This window comes from Carassius auratus, chromosome 19 (genome assembly GCF_003368295.1).
Source record: "Carassius auratus strain Wakin chromosome 19, ASM336829v1, whole genome shotgun sequence".
NCBI lineage: Eukaryota > Metazoa > Chordata > Actinopteri > Cypriniformes > Cyprinidae > Carassius > Carassius auratus.
This window is the reverse complement of record NC_039261.1, coordinates 23,800,787-23,818,641: the sequence shown is the minus strand read 5'-3', so window position 1 is coordinate 23,818,641 and position 17,855 is coordinate 23,800,787. Positions and strand designations below refer to the sequence as shown.

At 37.9% G+C, this 17,855-nt stretch overlaps 2 protein-coding genes and 1 pseudogene across 2 annotated transcripts; all 3 read right to left on the bottom strand.

Annotated features, from left to right (window-relative positions):
* Positions 1–4,622: 4,622 nt before the first annotated feature.
* LOC113119891 (keratin, type I cytoskeletal 13-like) lies at positions 4,623–6,702 on the bottom strand. The gene is made up of 7 exons (XM_026289605.1): positions 6,239–6,702; positions 5,976–6,058; positions 5,734–5,890; positions 5,487–5,648; positions 5,280–5,405; positions 4,983–5,203; positions 4,623–4,819 (listed from the first exon to the last, which is right to left on the bottom strand). The coding sequence occupies exons 1-7, from the start codon at positions 6,650–6,652 to the stop codon at positions 4,681–4,683; spliced, it is 1,302 nt and encodes a 433-aa protein (XP_026145390.1). The 5' UTR covers positions 6,653–6,702; the 3' UTR covers positions 4,623–4,680.
* Positions 6,703–9,370: 2,668 nt separating this feature from the next.
* Positions 9,371–11,314, bottom strand: LOC113119879 (keratin, type I cytoskeletal 13-like). The gene is made up of 7 exons (XM_026289592.1): positions 10,931–11,314; positions 10,644–10,726; positions 10,379–10,535; positions 10,138–10,299; positions 9,911–10,036; positions 9,614–9,834; positions 9,371–9,503 (listed from the first exon to the last, which is right to left on the bottom strand). The coding sequence occupies exons 1-7, from the start codon at positions 11,297–11,299 to the stop codon at positions 9,386–9,388; spliced, it is 1,236 nt and encodes a 411-aa protein (XP_026145377.1). The 5' UTR covers positions 11,300–11,314; the 3' UTR covers positions 9,371–9,385.
* Positions 11,315–15,606: 4,292 nt separating this feature from the next.
* Positions 15,607–17,855, bottom strand: LOC113119874 (keratin, type I cytoskeletal 13-like; annotated as a pseudogene).

Genomic DNA, 17,855 nt, shown 5'->3' with positions numbered 1-17,855 from the left:
TCTTTTGTTTAATGTGCATGCGCCAAAATATTACGTCATGATGGCACACTACTTCACCAGTTTTTGAAAAATGCGCCATGCGCCATGTTTGTGTAACCGCCGCGATATGTGAGGGAAGAAACAAACAAGAAGAGGACAACGGAGTGTCGGGTTTGGATGATTACATGAGTCATTAAGTGCTGCAGACGACGAATCAAGTAAGTATATCTTCATTTACATTTTCTTAATTTAGTCTTGCAATTCATGTGGCTTTCATCCTAACGCGGCAGTTCTTGCTATATGAACTCAGGAGGATGAATTAATCGCATAATTTATCCCTGACTGCATTATGATAGTCGGAATGTGATCACGCGTGTGTGGACTAAAGAAATTGTCCAAAATTCAGAGATCTGATGTTGTAATATTTAATGTACATAATCAATATTATAACCACCAGTAATATTCAATATATCAGCCACCTCTAGAAATAATGCTGTTTTATCTTTTTCTTTTTGCATTTAAAGAGCGAGATGTTCCATTACTGCTTGTGTTTGTGATGTAATGTTTCTACTTATCTGGAGTTATACATTTTTGCAGGATCAGTACAGTTTTGTTTCTGGAGATACAATGTGGAGACCAGACAGACCAGTACTGAAGAGGTGATGTTAGAAGTTTTTAATGAATTGTTGACCAGTCAGCTCACCCTGATCACACATGACAAGCTAAAAGTGCTATATTAAGTCAGTATCCCTATGGATTTGAACTGCTTTGAATCTTTTCCATTTGCAAGAAATATAATCCCTTCTGTGCATTTACAGACCCCCCTCTAATCAACATATATTTTACAGGTAACAAACCAAAGGATGAGGACAGTAGTTTTTCTGTGCCAGCCGTGATACATACAGAAACATCCTTTGTGAAGATGTGTTAGAGAAGCTTACAAGGCAAGATTTAGTTTTTTATATATGAAAAATAGGGATATTTATATATTTTTTGTAATTGGTAGAGTTATGCTTTATTCCCTGTAACAGTAGGAATAATGAATTTTGTAAAAATGTAATCTATTTTTAAAGCCCTGTGTCAATGAAGATCAGTGGAATTGTGTTGTTTATAGGAAATCTGAAGGACATCTCCCAGCATTCTACCACCATGTTGCCCTGATGATTGATGTAATGTTAATTCAGCTATTGGGCAATGCAGATGTGGTCAAAAGTTTACACACACCTTGCAGAATATACTGCTTCATCAGAGTAGTAATTGTATTTTTTTAAGTTATTCTACCTCTCTACTCTCTTACTGCTTAAATTATTAACATTTTGCTGATAATGCAAGGTGTATTTAAACTTTAGACTGCATCTGTGTCTATTGCTTTCACTCAATTGAACCATTTATAATGGCTGGAAATGTTTTATAACAATTGTTCTTCTTTCCTCAAGGAATTTTTTTGGACTTTCCTGCCTCTTTGGATAATTTTTCAGTTCACACAGACTGTGGAGAGATGGTCTGCAGCTTCATGATGTGTGAAGTTTGGTGCTGATGAAGAGCTTCTGGGACATCGACAGACAGTACATCCCAGCAAATTCATTTTGAGTTTTTTTATTTTTTATTAAAGAGCCACACAGATGGGAAATAAAAAAATTACCTGTATTACAGTGTATGATGTAGCTGTCCATCTGTGTAAACCATGTGCAAAGTAATTAAACCAAAAAGTACACGATTTATAAAGTTATTGGCTTCTAAAGTAAGGAGTCGACTCTGAATCGCTGAAACGAGTCGTTATAGATTTCAAATCTTTTGCCCATCTCTATGTACGTCACTAGAACACTTTGCATAATAATCTCCGCCTACCGTGTTGACAGAAACGGAACTCTGAGCTGCCCCTCCCCCACACAGATGCTCTGGTTGGTGTGAGAGCATCATGTCGAGGAGACAGTGTGTTTTTAATTGTAAAGGCAAGTTTGTTTTATTTTCACTGACAAAGAATGAAGATCAGAAGAACCAATGGCTAAAATTAATTTTTACCACAATACCAGAGCAATACAACAAATCCCTTTTGTATGTGTGCTGTCTGCAGCCTTTCTCTGCGCTGATCTTCATATACAAACACGTCATTAAAATGAACTGTAACTCCATGAATACTCAACGAAGAGACATGAGAGAGATATCTATAGAAAGCTTGACATGTCTACTTTAAAACTAAACAAGTGCTGCCGAAAATATCACAGATATTCTGTGATAAAGTAATACATATGGAAACAACGCGATGTCTGTTTTTCACGTCTCCCTTCATTATATCTAATGTGACCACGCCCCCGCGCTGAACGCGCTATTCAGATTCAAACTGAAGCGAGCGGCTTGAATACACCCACACAGAAGAAAAAGCAGCGAGACTGTTCAAGTTTTTTATTTTACTCTTTGCTTCGCTATAAGAGGAGTAAGACATAATTCACCCCAAAAAGATGTGATTATTTACCGTGAAGTTATGTTCAGAACAACCAATCAAAACTGACTATGTCAGTTGACCAATCAGAACACAGTATGCTACCGAAAGGTGGGGTTTAAGGAAACTGAATCCTTTGAACAGCTTCGCGTGAACCGTTTGGGGATCTCTGAGAATTGAGGTCATTTTAAAATGATATTTTGACAAAATGACAATGTTTTTTAACCTTGGATGCATTTAAACCTGTTGTACAGGACTTCTAAACAATGATAGGAAGCTTAGAATTTTCATCTTACTGGCTTAATTTATTTAGTGAAACTTGCATTCACTAATGCTCTAGTAAGATTTGAGAAGAAAACTTTCAGTCCTGTTTAATGTTGGTGCTAGTAAAGGTTTAGACTAAGCCAGGATCATAGTTCAATAAGAACATTTAAGTCATTTTCTTTGACATGCCTTAGAAAAAACATTACTGGTGTGCATCTTGAGACAAAACAAAGGCACTGGTATTTTTATAGATCAGTCAGTGCAAGTTTCTATCAGTTGAAACAGCTCAGAATTACATTTTAGTCTTGGGCTAGTCTTAGTCCTTGTCTGTGAATCCAGGGGTACAAGTAACCCACTTTGGTAATGTTTTAAGTACATGGATAGATAATTTTTTTTTTTTATTAAATGAGTGTCGTTAGTGTGTTAGTAATCCTATATGTTATGGCGACCAGATGACTCCACAAGTATAGTGATACCAGTAAATTTTGACCTTGTGGACATTTTTAGGTCCCCGATGAGGAAACCGGTTTACACATCTTGTTTTCTGTGATGGTGAAATTAGCATTGTTCTCCAGACTCTTTCTAATAAGTGAGTTGAATCGTTGTATAGTGTATAGTGTTGGGTTTTTCTTGTGTATCAGCAAAAAGCTTGTGTATTTGTTTTAGAGATTGATTTGTCAATAAATGTAGAGGGTTTACCATTTTGTGTCTTTGCTTTGATTGTAACTAGGATATTAAGAGGTTATTATTATTATTATTTAATATACTAAATTTCAACTTCATTGCCAGAGATATATGACATTGAACTATATTTTAGTTCACATTAATTGCTTATTCAGAAGTACCGGTACATTTTTACCATATTTCAAATCACATATAAAATATACTAAAGTCCCACTTAAGTGGTTCAAAAATATCACTCAAAAGTTAAACTAATTACAATTAATGTAATTTTAAATTGTAATATTTTTTAAATTAATTACAAATAATATGCTTTTATGTGGTCAAAAACATTACATTTAATTCACACTTAAGTATATTGTTAACTGACATTAAAGTGTATTTTAGTTCACATTAATTGCAAGTCAGTACATTAATAGTACACTTTAAGCACATTTTAAAGACACTAGAAGCAATTGGGAACATATAATTGTACATATAAAGACGTACTAAAAACTGCCACTTAAGTTCCACTTAAGTTGTTCAAAAAAATCACTCAAAAGTTCAACTTATTGCATTTAATATAACTTTAAAATGTGATACATTTTAAATAAATTACAAATACAATGTACTTAAACGGCGAAAATAACATTAAATCTGCATTTATGTGTGATCTTTTAAAGTATATTATTTCCGCAATAAGTACACTTTATAAAAGCATACTTCCTTTTCACAAGGGCTAATTAAAGTCATAATATTTCCAAAACGTTTAACTTACTGTACTTTGAATCAAATTTTTGTATGGGCTAATTGTACATTGTGACATTCCCAATGAGCCTACTTGAATGTTTTCTTGCTGTAATATTTAATACTTAAGTACTGATGGGGGTGTCATGTCCTAGCACTTAAATATTCCCTTTGTAACATCTTAGTTCTCCACATTTTCTTAAAGCTTTAACAACTATAGAACTTGTTATTCCAGTGGATTAGTTTTGTTTGAGGTGTGATATGTCTCAAATCCCAACATGTCGTCATCTTTCAGTAGAAATCACCAGCTGTCAGCTAGAGTAGCTACTCTTTAACCTTTCAAGTCAACTTGGGAACAACAATGGAATTGGGCTTTTTAGTTAGCTGTCATTCTTTTTTTCTTTTTTTTTCACAACTACGCTAATACCTACAGACCTACTTTTTCCCCCATTTAAAATCTTTTGCATACATTTTTACATTGTGCCATAAAATATTACAACAAAACAGAAGACAATAAGACAGGCACTAGAAATGCATAGTTTGTGCACAGTCAGTGCAGTTTATTGATTTCATCACTATGAGTTAGGATGTTAGGATGTTAGGATGTTAGTCTCGCTTTTAGACTGGGAGGATGAGCTGACCACTTTGCCATCCACCACCTCTTCCACAATGGTTACCACTTTGCGTGTTGTCGAGGATGAGCTTGAGGTTGAGGTTGAGGTTGAGACACTGCAGAGGTACAAACAAATAATATTACACTACAGAAATGCCAGACAGGTATCCACATCTCACTTTAATTTTGTTTATTATAATAAACCACCACTGCTTATTGAAAAACAGTGACACTACTTTCTAAATGTTATTAAGATTTTGTATTGTAGTTTTGTCTCACCTTGTAGCCTCTCCATCCAGGAGTCTCCTGTACTCTGCAATCTCCATCTCCAGTCTGGTCTTGATGTCCAGAAGGATGCTGTACTCTTGCCCTTGGCGCTCGAGATCGGCACGAAGCTGCTTCAGCTGCTCTTCCAGGCTGGTCACCTGTAACTGGTAGCTAGACAACATGGCACTGTAGCGGGCCTGTCTGTCTGCCAAATTGCCTTCCAGCGATGCTTTCTGTTGGAGAAAGCTTAGTTATTCTGTGTTTTATGGAGTATGATGACCAAAATGAACAAGATTCATCTCTGCTTACCATGCTGAGTTGGGACTGTAGCTCGATTTGAAGACTCTGGAGTGTGCGTTTAACCTCCGTGATTTTAGATCGGGATATTTGAAGGATTTCTGTGGTCACGGTAACTTCCTTGGTAAGTTCTTCACTCTATGAGAGAAAGCAAAGCAGTCAGATCTTTTGTTAATTTATCAAAACATTGCCCTTAAAAAAAAAAACCTCTGACGTTACCTTAGAATGGAACCAGGCCTCAAGTTCTTTGCGGTTCTTGGCAGCAACTGCCTCGTATTGCTCACGCATTTCAGCCATGATCTTGGTCAGGTCTTCCTGTGGTGCTGCATCTACCTCTACATTGACTTGTCCACTCATCTGGGAGCGTACTGCCAAGAGTTCCTAAAGATCCAGTAAAAATCAATGAGCATTTGCCTCACATACATTTCAAGAGGAACAACTGAATGTGGACCAACCACCAATTTACCTCCTCATGGTTCTTCTTGAGGAAGATCAGCTCTTCTTTTAGGCCCTCAATCTGCATCTCCAGATCAGATCTGGTCATTGTCAGCTCATCCAGCACCCTCCTCAGGCCAGCAATGTCTGCCTCTACAGACTGCCTCATGCTCAGCTCATTCTCATATCTGCATGAAAAATAATCTCATTTAAATGCTTTAGACTTTTTGCAGTTGTTGAAAATGATGTTTGTTTATGTTGCTGGTTACTTACTTGACCCTGAAGTCATCTGCAGCCAGCTTGGCATTGTCAATGCTCAAGTAGATGCCTCCATTCACACCAGTGGCATGCTGAATCTTCAGGGGCACAGATAAAAAAATATATATATAGAGTCAAATTTTATTCCTGAGACATCCAGTATTTTTTCACATTCTCTTTGAATTAGGAACCATGGGCTATATAGAATTGGTTAATTACTGTCTAAAGGAAGTTTAATGATTGACTTTACTATCATGTTTAATAGGTTAGTCGGGTACCTTGGTCTGGAGGTCACTGATAGTAGCGTAGAAGGCGCTGTACTCTCGAGCAGCAGGAGTGGCCTTGCTCTCCAGGAACTGGCGTATCTTCAGCTCAAGATCAGCATTGGCCTTCTCGAGGGAGCGCACCTTCTCCAGGTAGGACGCCAGACGGTCGTTGAGGTTTTGCATGGTGGCTTTCTCATTTGCAGTCACATCAACAGCATCGGACAGGTTGAAGCCAGCACCGAAACCAGCACCACCACCAGCAGAGAAGGAAAGAGAAGCAGAGGCACTGGAGATACGGACCCCGGTTCCTCCTGCTCCTCCATAGACACTACCAGCACGCCTGGCTGTGACACGACCGGCTCCTCCACCAAACTGGGAAGAACTTCCTGAAGACATGTAGGTGCGGGTGGAAAAAGAAGAAGTCATTTTGAAGAAGGCTTGTTGTCGTCCTCAACTCTGGCTGGAGAATGAGAGAGCGGATGAGTGAGGAGAAGATGACCCCTGTTCCTTTTATGTGGACAAAACCGGGAGGGACCAGATGGATTGCCTAAGGGGGTGGGCCATAAAACCCTTGCCCTATTCCTCAAGCAGGTGTGGCTGAAGACAGGTCTGTGTGGTATATTAGCATTTTAGAGTTTCACTTAAATTTCTTGATAATTCCTTACATTTTGCGCTAAGGATGAAGCCATTGATTGACAGATATAGTTTTTGAGCAAACAATTTTGTTTAATTAACTAATTTATTTCTACTTCAAACTTTTAATGTTTGAATTAGGAATGCATGGTATATTGGCCGTCATATCCTATCAATCTAGTAAGTAAAAATTTAATAATATATTTTATTTAATATATTTAGTATACCAGCTAAACTGGACTCTACAATATGCATAGTTGGCCTTTCTTTTGTTAAACACAAATAAAATTAAATGGTTACTTAAAGCCCATATTTTTTTTGTGCTAGACCACATACATTTTATTATTCTTTGTTAAATTTTTTACTCTACGTAGGTGTCTAGCATTTCTTTACTCCAGTCGTTCATGATAGACCAATTTTAAAATTTGGAGTTAAAAAAAAAGTTGTTTTTTTTTCCTGAACTGAAAAGCAGTTTTCTACTACACATGTTAGCTGATGACACATAAAGCTCTTATAAATGTGGATGTCCAAAGAGAGTATTTTTTGTATGTATAATAATATAAATTACCAATTCTTTCTAGTAATGAAAATCCATTACCTAGTTTACATGTTTTTTATTAAAACTTTTTTTTTTTTGCAGATTGTGAATTTAAACAATGCAGTTGTTGCCTAATGATACTGTTGCATCAAGAGGAGCTATATTAAACACCAAGTGATTAAAAGCAGGTTTAGCTGGTCTGAAGTGGGTTTTGGGTGATCTGCTAATGTTAATCAGGCTTGTTGCAAATAGAAAGTTTTATTCTTGTGTGCAGCAAAGTTGTGTTGTTCAACTTTTAAATATTTTGAGTTTGCAGTACAGTGTTTGTCAAACCTGTTTCTAGAGGCACATTGTTGAATCAGGTTTTTAATGAGGAAAATATAGAAAATAGGTATTGTTGGTGCTGGCCTAGAGCTAAAGGTTGTGTCTTTTGCTCAGGGCCACACAGGTGATGACCATTTAAGGTTTGATCCTGTAACCTTTACCAGCCTATGTCAGTTTAGTTGTATTGCTCACAAACCTTTGGTGCTTTTATAGGCAAACAGTTGGGTCGTAACTGGGTAGTAACTGATTATATGTAATCTGGATTATGTAATCAGATTCCAAAAATTGAGTGCTCTGGATCATATTGCATTTTAAAATGTTCATAATGAGATTACACAATTACTATATGGATGATTACATGCTATTCAAAAAATGGCAATGAATTATTTATCATTTATTGATTCTCCTTAATACTTTTTTTTTCTTTTTAAATTTTCCTAAATAATAATCTTATTGTGTGTCAGACCATTTAGCTTTTACTAAATTCACAATATACAATGTTATACCATGCAAGTAATTTTGCGAATCACGCTTCTGAATTTGGCCTTCATGCAATTAGCCAATGTATTAAACAAATAATTATGCAAGTTACTAAACACTGGTGATCGATAGCTATAAAATGTCTTCATCATATACAGTAACCTTCAATAATTGTTATTTCTGGAGGGCTGAACAAAAATATTTTAAACCAATATCCCTGAGGAAGTGAATATCTTAATAATTTAACAAGGCATTTGCATATTTAGAGTTCTCTAGTGTCAGTAGTCACATTGGCATGCAGGTAAAAAAAATAAAATTTGTCAGTTTTCAGATGTATGTGTTTGTTTTTTAGTATTATTGTTTTATATATATAAATATATTTATCACTGAATTAATTATTACCCTTTTTTATATACTCAGATACCCACTGCTGTTCTTACATTAATCCCAGTTAGGGAAACCTGGTGTAATGTAATGTTTAATGCACTTGATATTAATATCAAATAATGGAGTATATTTAATTTCCCTTGGGTTTTTTATATCAACATGATACATTTTATTGGTAGGTTTAAAACAAGTTAGAAAAGTAATCTAAAAGTAGTTACGATACATTACCTAAAATGAGTAAAATAAGATTGTTACCAACTACAATTTTAGATAAGTCTCACTTCCTTTGAGACATTTGTCATCAAATTAATATGTTGAAAACTTATTAAAAAAAATCATATTATAAGAAACAACAGCAAAAAGAAAAGTGATGTCCATTAGAATTAACACTAATCTGATGATTGGGGCTTGTTCAAATTACTTATTAAAATATCCTAATAAACAGTAATCCAATAAGTCAATGGCCTTCAGAACTACTGAAAACATTCATTAATTTTGAAAAACTGAAAACCATTAAATGCATTCAGAGTAACCTTATTTTTTCTTATTTTTATTGTTTATACCAGTATTTGCAAGACTTCAGTCAGTTATGTTACCCTGTTTATGAACAAAAATAATTTTAATATGCTAGCTAATTATTGGTTTTCATACAACTTTTTATATTTTGACAAAAAAGGAGCTGTTTTTATGCAAGGTGCGAATGACATCAAAATAAGACGTACACAGAAATGCACAGTTAGATCACTTTATTGGCTTTTCATATCTGTTTTGTACAAAGATTTGTCTCAAAATTGGTTTTAAGACACGGTTTGACTTGTAGACTGGAAGGATGAGCTGACCACTTTGCCTTTCACAACCTCTTCCACAATGGTTACCACTTGGCGTGTAGTTGTCGTTTTGCTCGTGACTGAGACACTGCAGAGGTAGAATACAAAGATTATTAAATAATGGCTACTTTTAAATGAGAAAGTGAATGTTTAATTTGCCTGCTGTTCTTAAAAGATTTTTTTGTAGTTGTGTCTCACCTTGTAGCCTCTCCATCCAGGAGTCTCCTGTACTCTGCAATCTCCATCTCCAGTCTGGTCTTGATGTCCAGAAGGATGCTGTACTCTTGCCCTTGGCGCTCGAGATCGGCACGAAGCTGCTTCAGCTGCTCTTCCAGGCTGGTCACCTGTAACTGGTAGCTAGACAACATGGCACTGTAGCGGGCCTGTCTGTCTGCCAAATTGCCTTCCAGCGATGCTTTCTGTTGGAGAAAGCTTAGTTATTCTGTGTTTTATGAAGTATGATGACCAGAATTAACAAGATTAATCTCTGCTTACCATGCTGAGTTGGGACTGTAGCTCGATTTGAAGACTCTGGAGTGTGCGTTTAACCTTCGTGATTTCAGATCGGGATATTTGAAGGGTTTCTGTGGTCACGGTAACTTCCTTGGTAAGTTCTTCACTCTATGAGAGAAAGCAAAGCAGTCAGACATTTTGTTAATTTATTAAAACATTGCCCTTTAAAAAGTTAAAGTTAAAGTAAGTTAAAATAAAAAGGGGGTTACCTTAGAATGGAACCAGGCCTCAAGTTCTTTGCGGTTCTTGTCAGCAACTGCCTCGTATTGCTCACGGATTTCAGCCATGATCTTGGTCAGGTCTTCCTGTGGTGCTGCATCTACCTCTACATTGACTTGTCCACTCATCTGGGAGCGTACTGCCAAGAGTTCCTAAAGATGCAATAAAAACAACTGAGTATTTGCCTCCATTCAAGAGGAATTACTGAGTGTGGACCAACCACCAACTTACCTCCTCATGGTTCTTTTTGAGGAAGATCAGCTCTTCTTTTAGACCCTCAATCTGCATCTCCAGATCAGATCTGGTCATTGTCAGCTCATCCAGCACCCTCCTCAGGCCAGCAATGTCTGCCTCTACAGACTGCCTCATGCTCAGCTCATTCTCATATCTGCATGAAAAAGTATCCATTGTATCCATTGTTTTAGATCCTTTATAATATATATATATATATATATATATATATATATATATATATATATATATATAGCCGACTTACTTGACCCTGAAGTCATCTGCAGCCAGCTTAGCATTGTCAATGCTCAAGTAGATGCCTCCATTCACAACAGTGACATGCTGAATCTTCAGGGGCACAGAATGAAATGCATGAAGGTACATTTTAGATCTCTCTTTTATGAGTACTTCAGAAATTCAATGTGTTTTATGCTGTTTGAAATATATGTTATGCATAAGAAGAATGATGGTAAATTCACAATTGGTTAACTTTTGTCTAAAGGTAGTTTAAAGATTGACTTGACTAATATGTTCAATAGTTAAGTCACGCACCTTGGTCTGGAGGTCACTGATAGTAGCGTAGAAGGCGCTGTACTCTCGAGCAGCAGGAGTGGCCTTGCTCTCCAGGAACTGGCGTATCTTCAGCTCAAGATCAGCATTGGCCTTCTCGAGGGAGCGCACCTTCTCCAGGTAGGATGCCAGACGGTCGTTGAGGTTTTGCATGGTGGCTTTCTCATTTGCAGTCACATCAACAGCATCGGACAGGTTGAAGCCAGCACCGAAACCAGCACCACCAACAGCAGAGAAGGAACGAGAAGCAGAGGCACTGGAGATACGGACCCCGGTTCTTCCTGCTCCTCCATAGACAGAGAAGCGAGAAGATCCTCCTGAGGACATGTAGCTGTGGATGGAAGAAGTCATGATTTTGAAGAAGGTTTGTTGTCGTTGTCTGCTCTGGCTGGAGAATGAGAGAGCGGATGAGTGAGGAGAAGATGACCCCTGTTCCTTTTATGTGGACAAATGGGCGAGGGACTGTAAACAATGCCTTAGATGATGGAGAGTGAAACTATTCCCCCGTTCCCCGAGGCAGCAGACGTGGCTGTAGACAGATTTAAATGGTATGTTGTCATTTACAGTTTCACAAGAAGAAATAAATCAGGGGTTTATGTGAGTCTTAACTTTCTCATCCATTACTTTTCATTTCTGCAAAATATGTTATATAAATATAACTTGCAGCTTAATAGTCACTCATGATAGTACTTCAATTGCATTTATTTGTATTTTTGCCATTTGTAAATTCTGACAAAAAAGAAAAACTAGATATTAAAATTGATGGATTGTTAGAATTTTTATTCAAATTAAATTTTATTCAAATTAAAACCTTAGAATTAAGAGCAACTGCACAGTACATAGATCCAGCTCTTGTCACACATTAAACTAAAACTTTCTCATCTAACTTTTGAAGTGAAACCATTTCAACCCTTTGTTGTAAACTTGATTGTTATCAGATCATACAGGACCCACCCCAGACATGATGAACCTGTTTCATCTACTGAATGTGTGAAGATTTACATCACTGGCAGGTTTTTACATTTTATTACATGAAGCCGTATCTGATATATTCATATTATTATGCAATCAACAGATCTCAGGACTGCCTGCTCCAGAGCAGATCATTCATCAAGGTGGTATCTGTACATGTTATAGCATGACAGGACAACTAACACTTTTCATGCGAAGTTCATTAGATTACAATGTGGGCCTCTAGTTTTTATCTCTGTTCTTTCACTCATATAATGCATTGATTAGATTAACTTAAATGTAATTGGATTTTATCCAATGAGAAAAGTAACATATTAAACTACTTAGCCATCAACCTATAAAAACACTGCAAATATCTCTGATGAACTTAATGACAGAAATAAACAAGGAATAGTTAGAGTAGGTCGTCAGGTTTAAAGTGAACAGGCAGGTAAAATAACTCACACAGCATTTACATTATGCAGAAATTCACTTGTGATTGTACTAGATACATCAGATGTATCCTAAATCATCATAAACTTAATTTAGATACTTTAACTGTTCTGCATACTTTGACTGTTTTATTTTTAACAAACTTGTTTTTTGCTGTAGATCCCCTTGTGAAAAAGAAGTGCACTTAAGCAGGGGTTTTCAAACTGTGGGTTGCGACCCACTTGCGGGTCGCAGAATGGGACAAGGTGGGTTGTACAAAGTCCCTTCACTGCAGCTAAATTTGCATTTCAATGATGCACACTCACACAGTTCCTAGTTTAGTCTAAGCCCTGTCTGTGAAACCACGCCATTAGTTCTCAAACCTTTACCAACATTAAACAGGACCAAAAGGTTTCTTCTAAAGTCTCACACCAGCATTAGTGAATGCAAGTTTGACTAAATTAAAGAAGAATAGGAAAGGAAAAAACTCCAAATAAACTTACGGGGAACTGCTGTTTGCAAATTTTGCTTTCTATTGGCAGTAAACTTCAAATGTCATTACACCATTTCTCTACAGTGTAAATTGAAATGTTCAAAAGAGGCAGGAAATTCAGAGAAAAAATTCCATAGAGAAAAAAAACAAAGAAAAAAAACAAGAACATATGTTATAAAAAATATGTTGTTTATCTGCTTACCCCAGGTCATCCAAGATGTAAGTGATTTTGTTTCTTCAGTAGAACACAAACCAAGATTTTTAACTCAAACCATGGCAGTCTATCCAGGGGCGTAGCACCAAATTTTGGGCCCTGGGTACAAACCATCTTGCTGGGCCCCCTTACCAAATACCATAGTGATACCAATGGGTGGGATATTTTGAAGAAAGTCGGTAACCAAACGACTGATGGACCCCATTGACTTCCATAGTAGGAAAAAAAATACTATGGAAGTCAATGAGGACCAGCAACTGTTTAATTGCCAACCTTCTTTAAATTATCTTCTTTTGTGTTTAGCAGGAGAAAGGAAACCATACAGGTTTGGAACAACTTGAGGGAGAGTAAATGATGACAGAATTTTCATTTTTGGGTGAACTGCCCCTTTAAAGTTTAAATGTGTACAATAACAATGTACCCATTTTGCTTATTTCCTCTTAACACTTAATTACTAATTACTAAGTGTTAAAACAGGCAATTCCGCTAAAAGCTCACCTTGTCTCACTGTCACATCCACCTCACTGTCACTGCTTTCACCTGGCCATGATGTGGGGCCTGCTGCTGCAGGGTCTGAAACTGAAATATATGGCTTCAAGTGGTTGCTAAAATATCCTTTATTGTCATAATACCTATTTTAAAGTGTAGGCTAAGTACAAGTTAATTGCTGATTAATTGTCTGTTTAAAATAAATGCAGACTTTAGAATCACAGGGTACACTAACCACCAAACTAGACATTCAGTCTTTACTTTTTAAAATAAGTAATTTTCGATCATTAAGATGTGCATTAAACTGATAACAATCCTGAGCGTGCGCGAGATAATTTGCATAACAATGCGGTAAAATAGGCGCTAACGATCTGTGTTTTCGCGGGTGTTAGATTTTGACAATGGAGGGAAATATACAGTGTTTTCATGTAAACTTCTGACTCTGGGGAGAACTCCTCCAAGAGTAGATATTTATGTTAAAACAATGTCAATGCTCGATTATGCATTTGGAGCTCACCTTTCTTTTAAAAAACTGAGTGAGCAACTGCTTGCCCTCATTTGCCTTTCTCTGTTTAATCTTCGTTTCTTTTCGTTTTTGAGCCCCTGATTTTCCTTTCTTAAGGAAAGACATGACTCTTCCCCTGTCTTCTCATTAACTGATTCACCGCTGGTCCGCAGCTGAAGCACCTGAACTGCGGGTCGTACTATTTACATTGATTCGAGAGGGGTGGTGGGGCCCTGCACAGAATGAAAATTACTTTGTTATACCAAACCAGTGCCTAACTACAAGTTTAGTTTTGCACAGGAACTTTTTTATTTGTACATAAATGCTATACAAATGTTAGTGCATGTATATGTATGTATAGAAAACTGACTTTTAAGCCCCCCCCCCCCTGCCTCGGGCCCTGGGTACTCGGTACCCTTTACCCCCCCAGTCCGACGCCCCTGAGTCTATCACTCTTATGATGTAAGTGGATGGGAATCATGGCTAAAAAAATACAAAAAACAACAACAACAAAAAATACACAAACAAAACAAAATTAAACCCTGCAGCTTGTGACGATACTTTGATGTGTAAAGACAGTAAACTATTGGTCTGTGCAAGAAACTGAACAGTATTTTTTTTGTTTTTAGTTTTGTTTTTTTACCTCTGATTCATGCAAAGTCCGAACTGTTAGAACTCTCCTACATCAATTCCATGTGACAGTATTAAGTCTAGAGTAAGATTTCGACAATGAGTAGATCCTGACATGTGTTGTCTAACCCCAAGAGCTCAGAATGTCTAGAAATGCTGATCCCAATGCATTTTTATCATTATCAACATGGATATTAAAATCTCCAACATTTCAGACCTTATCTGCAGCCAGCACTAGCTCAGATAGAAAATCAGCAAACTCTTTAATAAAGTCTGTATGGTGCCCTGGGGGCCTGTATACAGTAGTCAGTACAAACATCACGGGATTTATTATTAACACCTGTTTCTCTGGTTAATGTTATATGAAGCACCATTACTTCAAACGAGTTATACTTGAAGCCTGTCCTCTGAGAAAAACTGAAAACATTCTTATAAATTGATGTAACTCCTCCCCCTTTTTTTTGGATGCGGCTCATGTTTATATAACAGTAATCTTTGGGGGGTAGACTCATTTAAAAATAATGTAATCATCAAGTTTTAGCAAGGTTTCTGTGAAACAGAGCACATCTAGGTTATGATCAGTGATCATGTCATTTACAAAAAGTGCTTTCGTAGAAAGGGATCTGATATTTCAATAAGCCAAGCTTTATCATTGGTTTCTGTGTATTATATACATTATTTACTTGTTGAAAATCTATTAAATTGTTACTCTTAAATTGGTTTGGTTGGGGGAACCCACACAGTCTCTATAGTGTGATATCTAGGTGAAAGAGTCTCTATGTGCGGAGAATAAACTGATTTCTATGACGGGAGGCAGCTAGCAGACGGTCGGTTTAGCCAGTCTGTCTGCTTCCTGACCTGGGCCCCAGTTAGTCAAGTACAAACTTCAAATAATTGATTAATATTAAACCATCTGAGAGCAAAATAAGACTCAAACACAAAAGCACATTTAAACCAGTTTATTGATTTTTTTTATATCACTCATATCAACCCCTCACTATTGGGTTGTTTCATCTCAAGAGTGGTTTCATCTCATACTGGTTGTTCTTTTTTGAAATCTCACTTGGTCTCAGTCACAGCCTGGGTGGAGGAGATCACTTTTCCGTCTTTCACCTCCTCTACAATGGTGACCACTTTGCGTGTAGTTGAGGTTGAGGTTGTGGATGAGGATTTTGCAGTTTGGACACTTCTGAGGATGGGGGAAAACATAAAGTTATAGACAACTCAGAAAACTTAATCTCACAAATCAGGACATAAATGCCTGAATGTTAATGTCTCACCCAGAAGCCTCCCCATCCAGAAGTCTCCTGTACTCTGCAATCTCCATCTCTAGTCTGGTCTTGATGTCCAGAAGCATCTGGTACTCCTGACTTTGACGATCCAGGTCAGCACGAAGATTTCCCAGCTGCTGCTCCAGGGCAGTTACCTGCATTTGATAACCGTTTAACATGTTGGAGTAGCGGGCTGTGTGTCTGCCAAAGTGCCTTCCAACGACGCTTTCTGTTGAGATGAAAATCATTATTCTAAAGGCTGTGTGATGCAACAAAATATCAGATTTCTAGATTGATCTGGTCACCTGCTTACCATACTGAGTTGTGACTGTAGCTCGATTTCAAGACCCTGGAGTGTGCGTTTAAGCTCTGTGATTTCTGATTTGGATGTTTGAAGGCTTTCTGTGTTTACTTCGACTTCTTTGGTGATGGCTTCGCTCTGTGAGAGACAGTCCACAGGAAAGCAGTCAGATCAGTCAACTGGTTTTGATTTGGTTTTGGTTTTGGTTTCTTATGACAAACTGGGACTAATGTGATTTTACCTTAGACTGGAACCAGGCCTCGAGTTCTTTGCGGTTCTTGGCTGCAACTCCCTCGTATTGCTCACGGATTTCAGCCATGATCTTTGACAGGTCTTCCTGTGGTGCTGCATCTACCTCTACATTGACTTGTCCACTCATCTGGGAGCGTGCTGCCAAGAGTTCCTAAAGATGCAAAAACAACTGAGTATTTGCCTCATTAAGAAGAATGATGGGTTTGTTGAAGACCAATTTACCTCCTCGTGGTTCTTCTTGAGGAAGATCAGCTCTTCTTTTAGACCCTCAATCTGCATCTCCAGGGTCGGATCTGGCCATTGTCAGCTCATCCAGCACCCTCCTCAGGCCAGCAATGTCTGCCTCTACAGACTGCCTCATGCTCAGCTCATTCTCATATCTGCACAGAAATCAAACTCTTAAGTAAACACTTAGGTTCATTTGAGATATGCCAAGTCAACTTTTCTCTTAGTCATGTGGACTTACTTGACTCTGAAGTCATCAGCAGCCAACTTGGCATTGTCAATGCTGAGGTAGATGCCTCCATTTACACGTGTGGCATCCTGGATCTTCAGGAGACAAGAATGTAGACAAAATTAGATACCTCTTGGGATTTATTTGAGTTTAGGAATCTCTCATTTGTCCTAATTACATCCATCTCCATATGTTTATCTTTATATTTACAAAAGTCTTATCTTGCACAGAAATCACTTCTATGTCCATTCATATAAAGAATGGACATTATTCATATAAAGATAAGTTAACAAAAAGATACACCTTTAGTTACAAATGCTGTTTAAATATTTATTTCTGACAGTACCACATACTTTGTTCTGGAGGTCACTGATAGTAGCGTAGTAGGCGCTGTAGTCGCGAGCAGAGGGGGATGTCTTGCTCTCCAGGAACTGGCGAATCTTCAGCTCAAGATCAGCATTGGCCTTCTCGAGGGAGCGCACCTTCTCCAGGTAGGACGCCAGACGGTCGTTGAGGTTTTGCATGGTGGCTTTCTCGTTTGCAGACACATCAACAGCATCGGACAGGTTGAAGCCAGCGCCACCACCGAAACCAGAACCAGCACCGCCACCAAAACCAGCACCGCCACCGAAACCAGCACCACCTCCATAGCCACCGCCTCCTCCAGCAGAGAAGGAACGAGAAGCAGAGGAGCTTGAGATACGTGTTCCATATCCTCCAGCTCCTCCGTGCATGCTGCCTGCATACATGCCAGATGTACGACTGCTTCCACCACCAGACATGGACATGCGGGATCCTCCCATGGATCCTCCAGAGGACATCTGACTACGAGCGTATGAAACAGACATGATTGTAGAGGAGGCTTGCTGCTCTGTTCTCTGACTGGAGAGAGTGAGAAGTGAGGAACAGATGACC

What these genes read in the sequence shown, in the direction of transcription:
- LOC113119891 (XM_026289605.1), bottom strand. Translation starts at nt 6,652, where the DNA reads ATGACTTCTTCTTTTTCCACCCGCACCTACATGTCTTCAGGAAGTTCT. An exon ending in TCAGTGACCTCCAGACCAAG is followed by an intron (nt 6,059 to 6,238) that starts GTACCCGACTAA and finishes GTGCCCCTGAAG; the next exon opens with ATTCAGCATGCCACTGGTGT. An exon ending in TCAAGAAGAACCATGAGGAG is followed by an intron (nt 5,649 to 5,733) that starts GTAAATTGGTGG and finishes CTGGATCTTTAG; the next exon opens with GAACTCTTGGCAGTACGCTC.
- LOC113119879 (XM_026289592.1), bottom strand. Translation starts at nt 11,299, where the DNA reads ATGACTTCTTCCATCCACAGCTACATGTCCTCAGGAGGATCTTCTCGC. An exon ending in AGGCCTGGTTCCATTCTAAG is followed by an intron (nt 10,037 to 10,137) that starts GTAACCCCCTTT and finishes TTTCTCTCATAG; the next exon opens with AGTGAAGAACTTACCAAGGA. An exon ending in CTGGATGGAGAGGCTACAAG is followed by an intron (nt 9,504 to 9,613) that starts GTGAGACACAAC and finishes CTACCTCTGCAG; the next exon opens with TGTCTCAGTCACGAGCAAAA.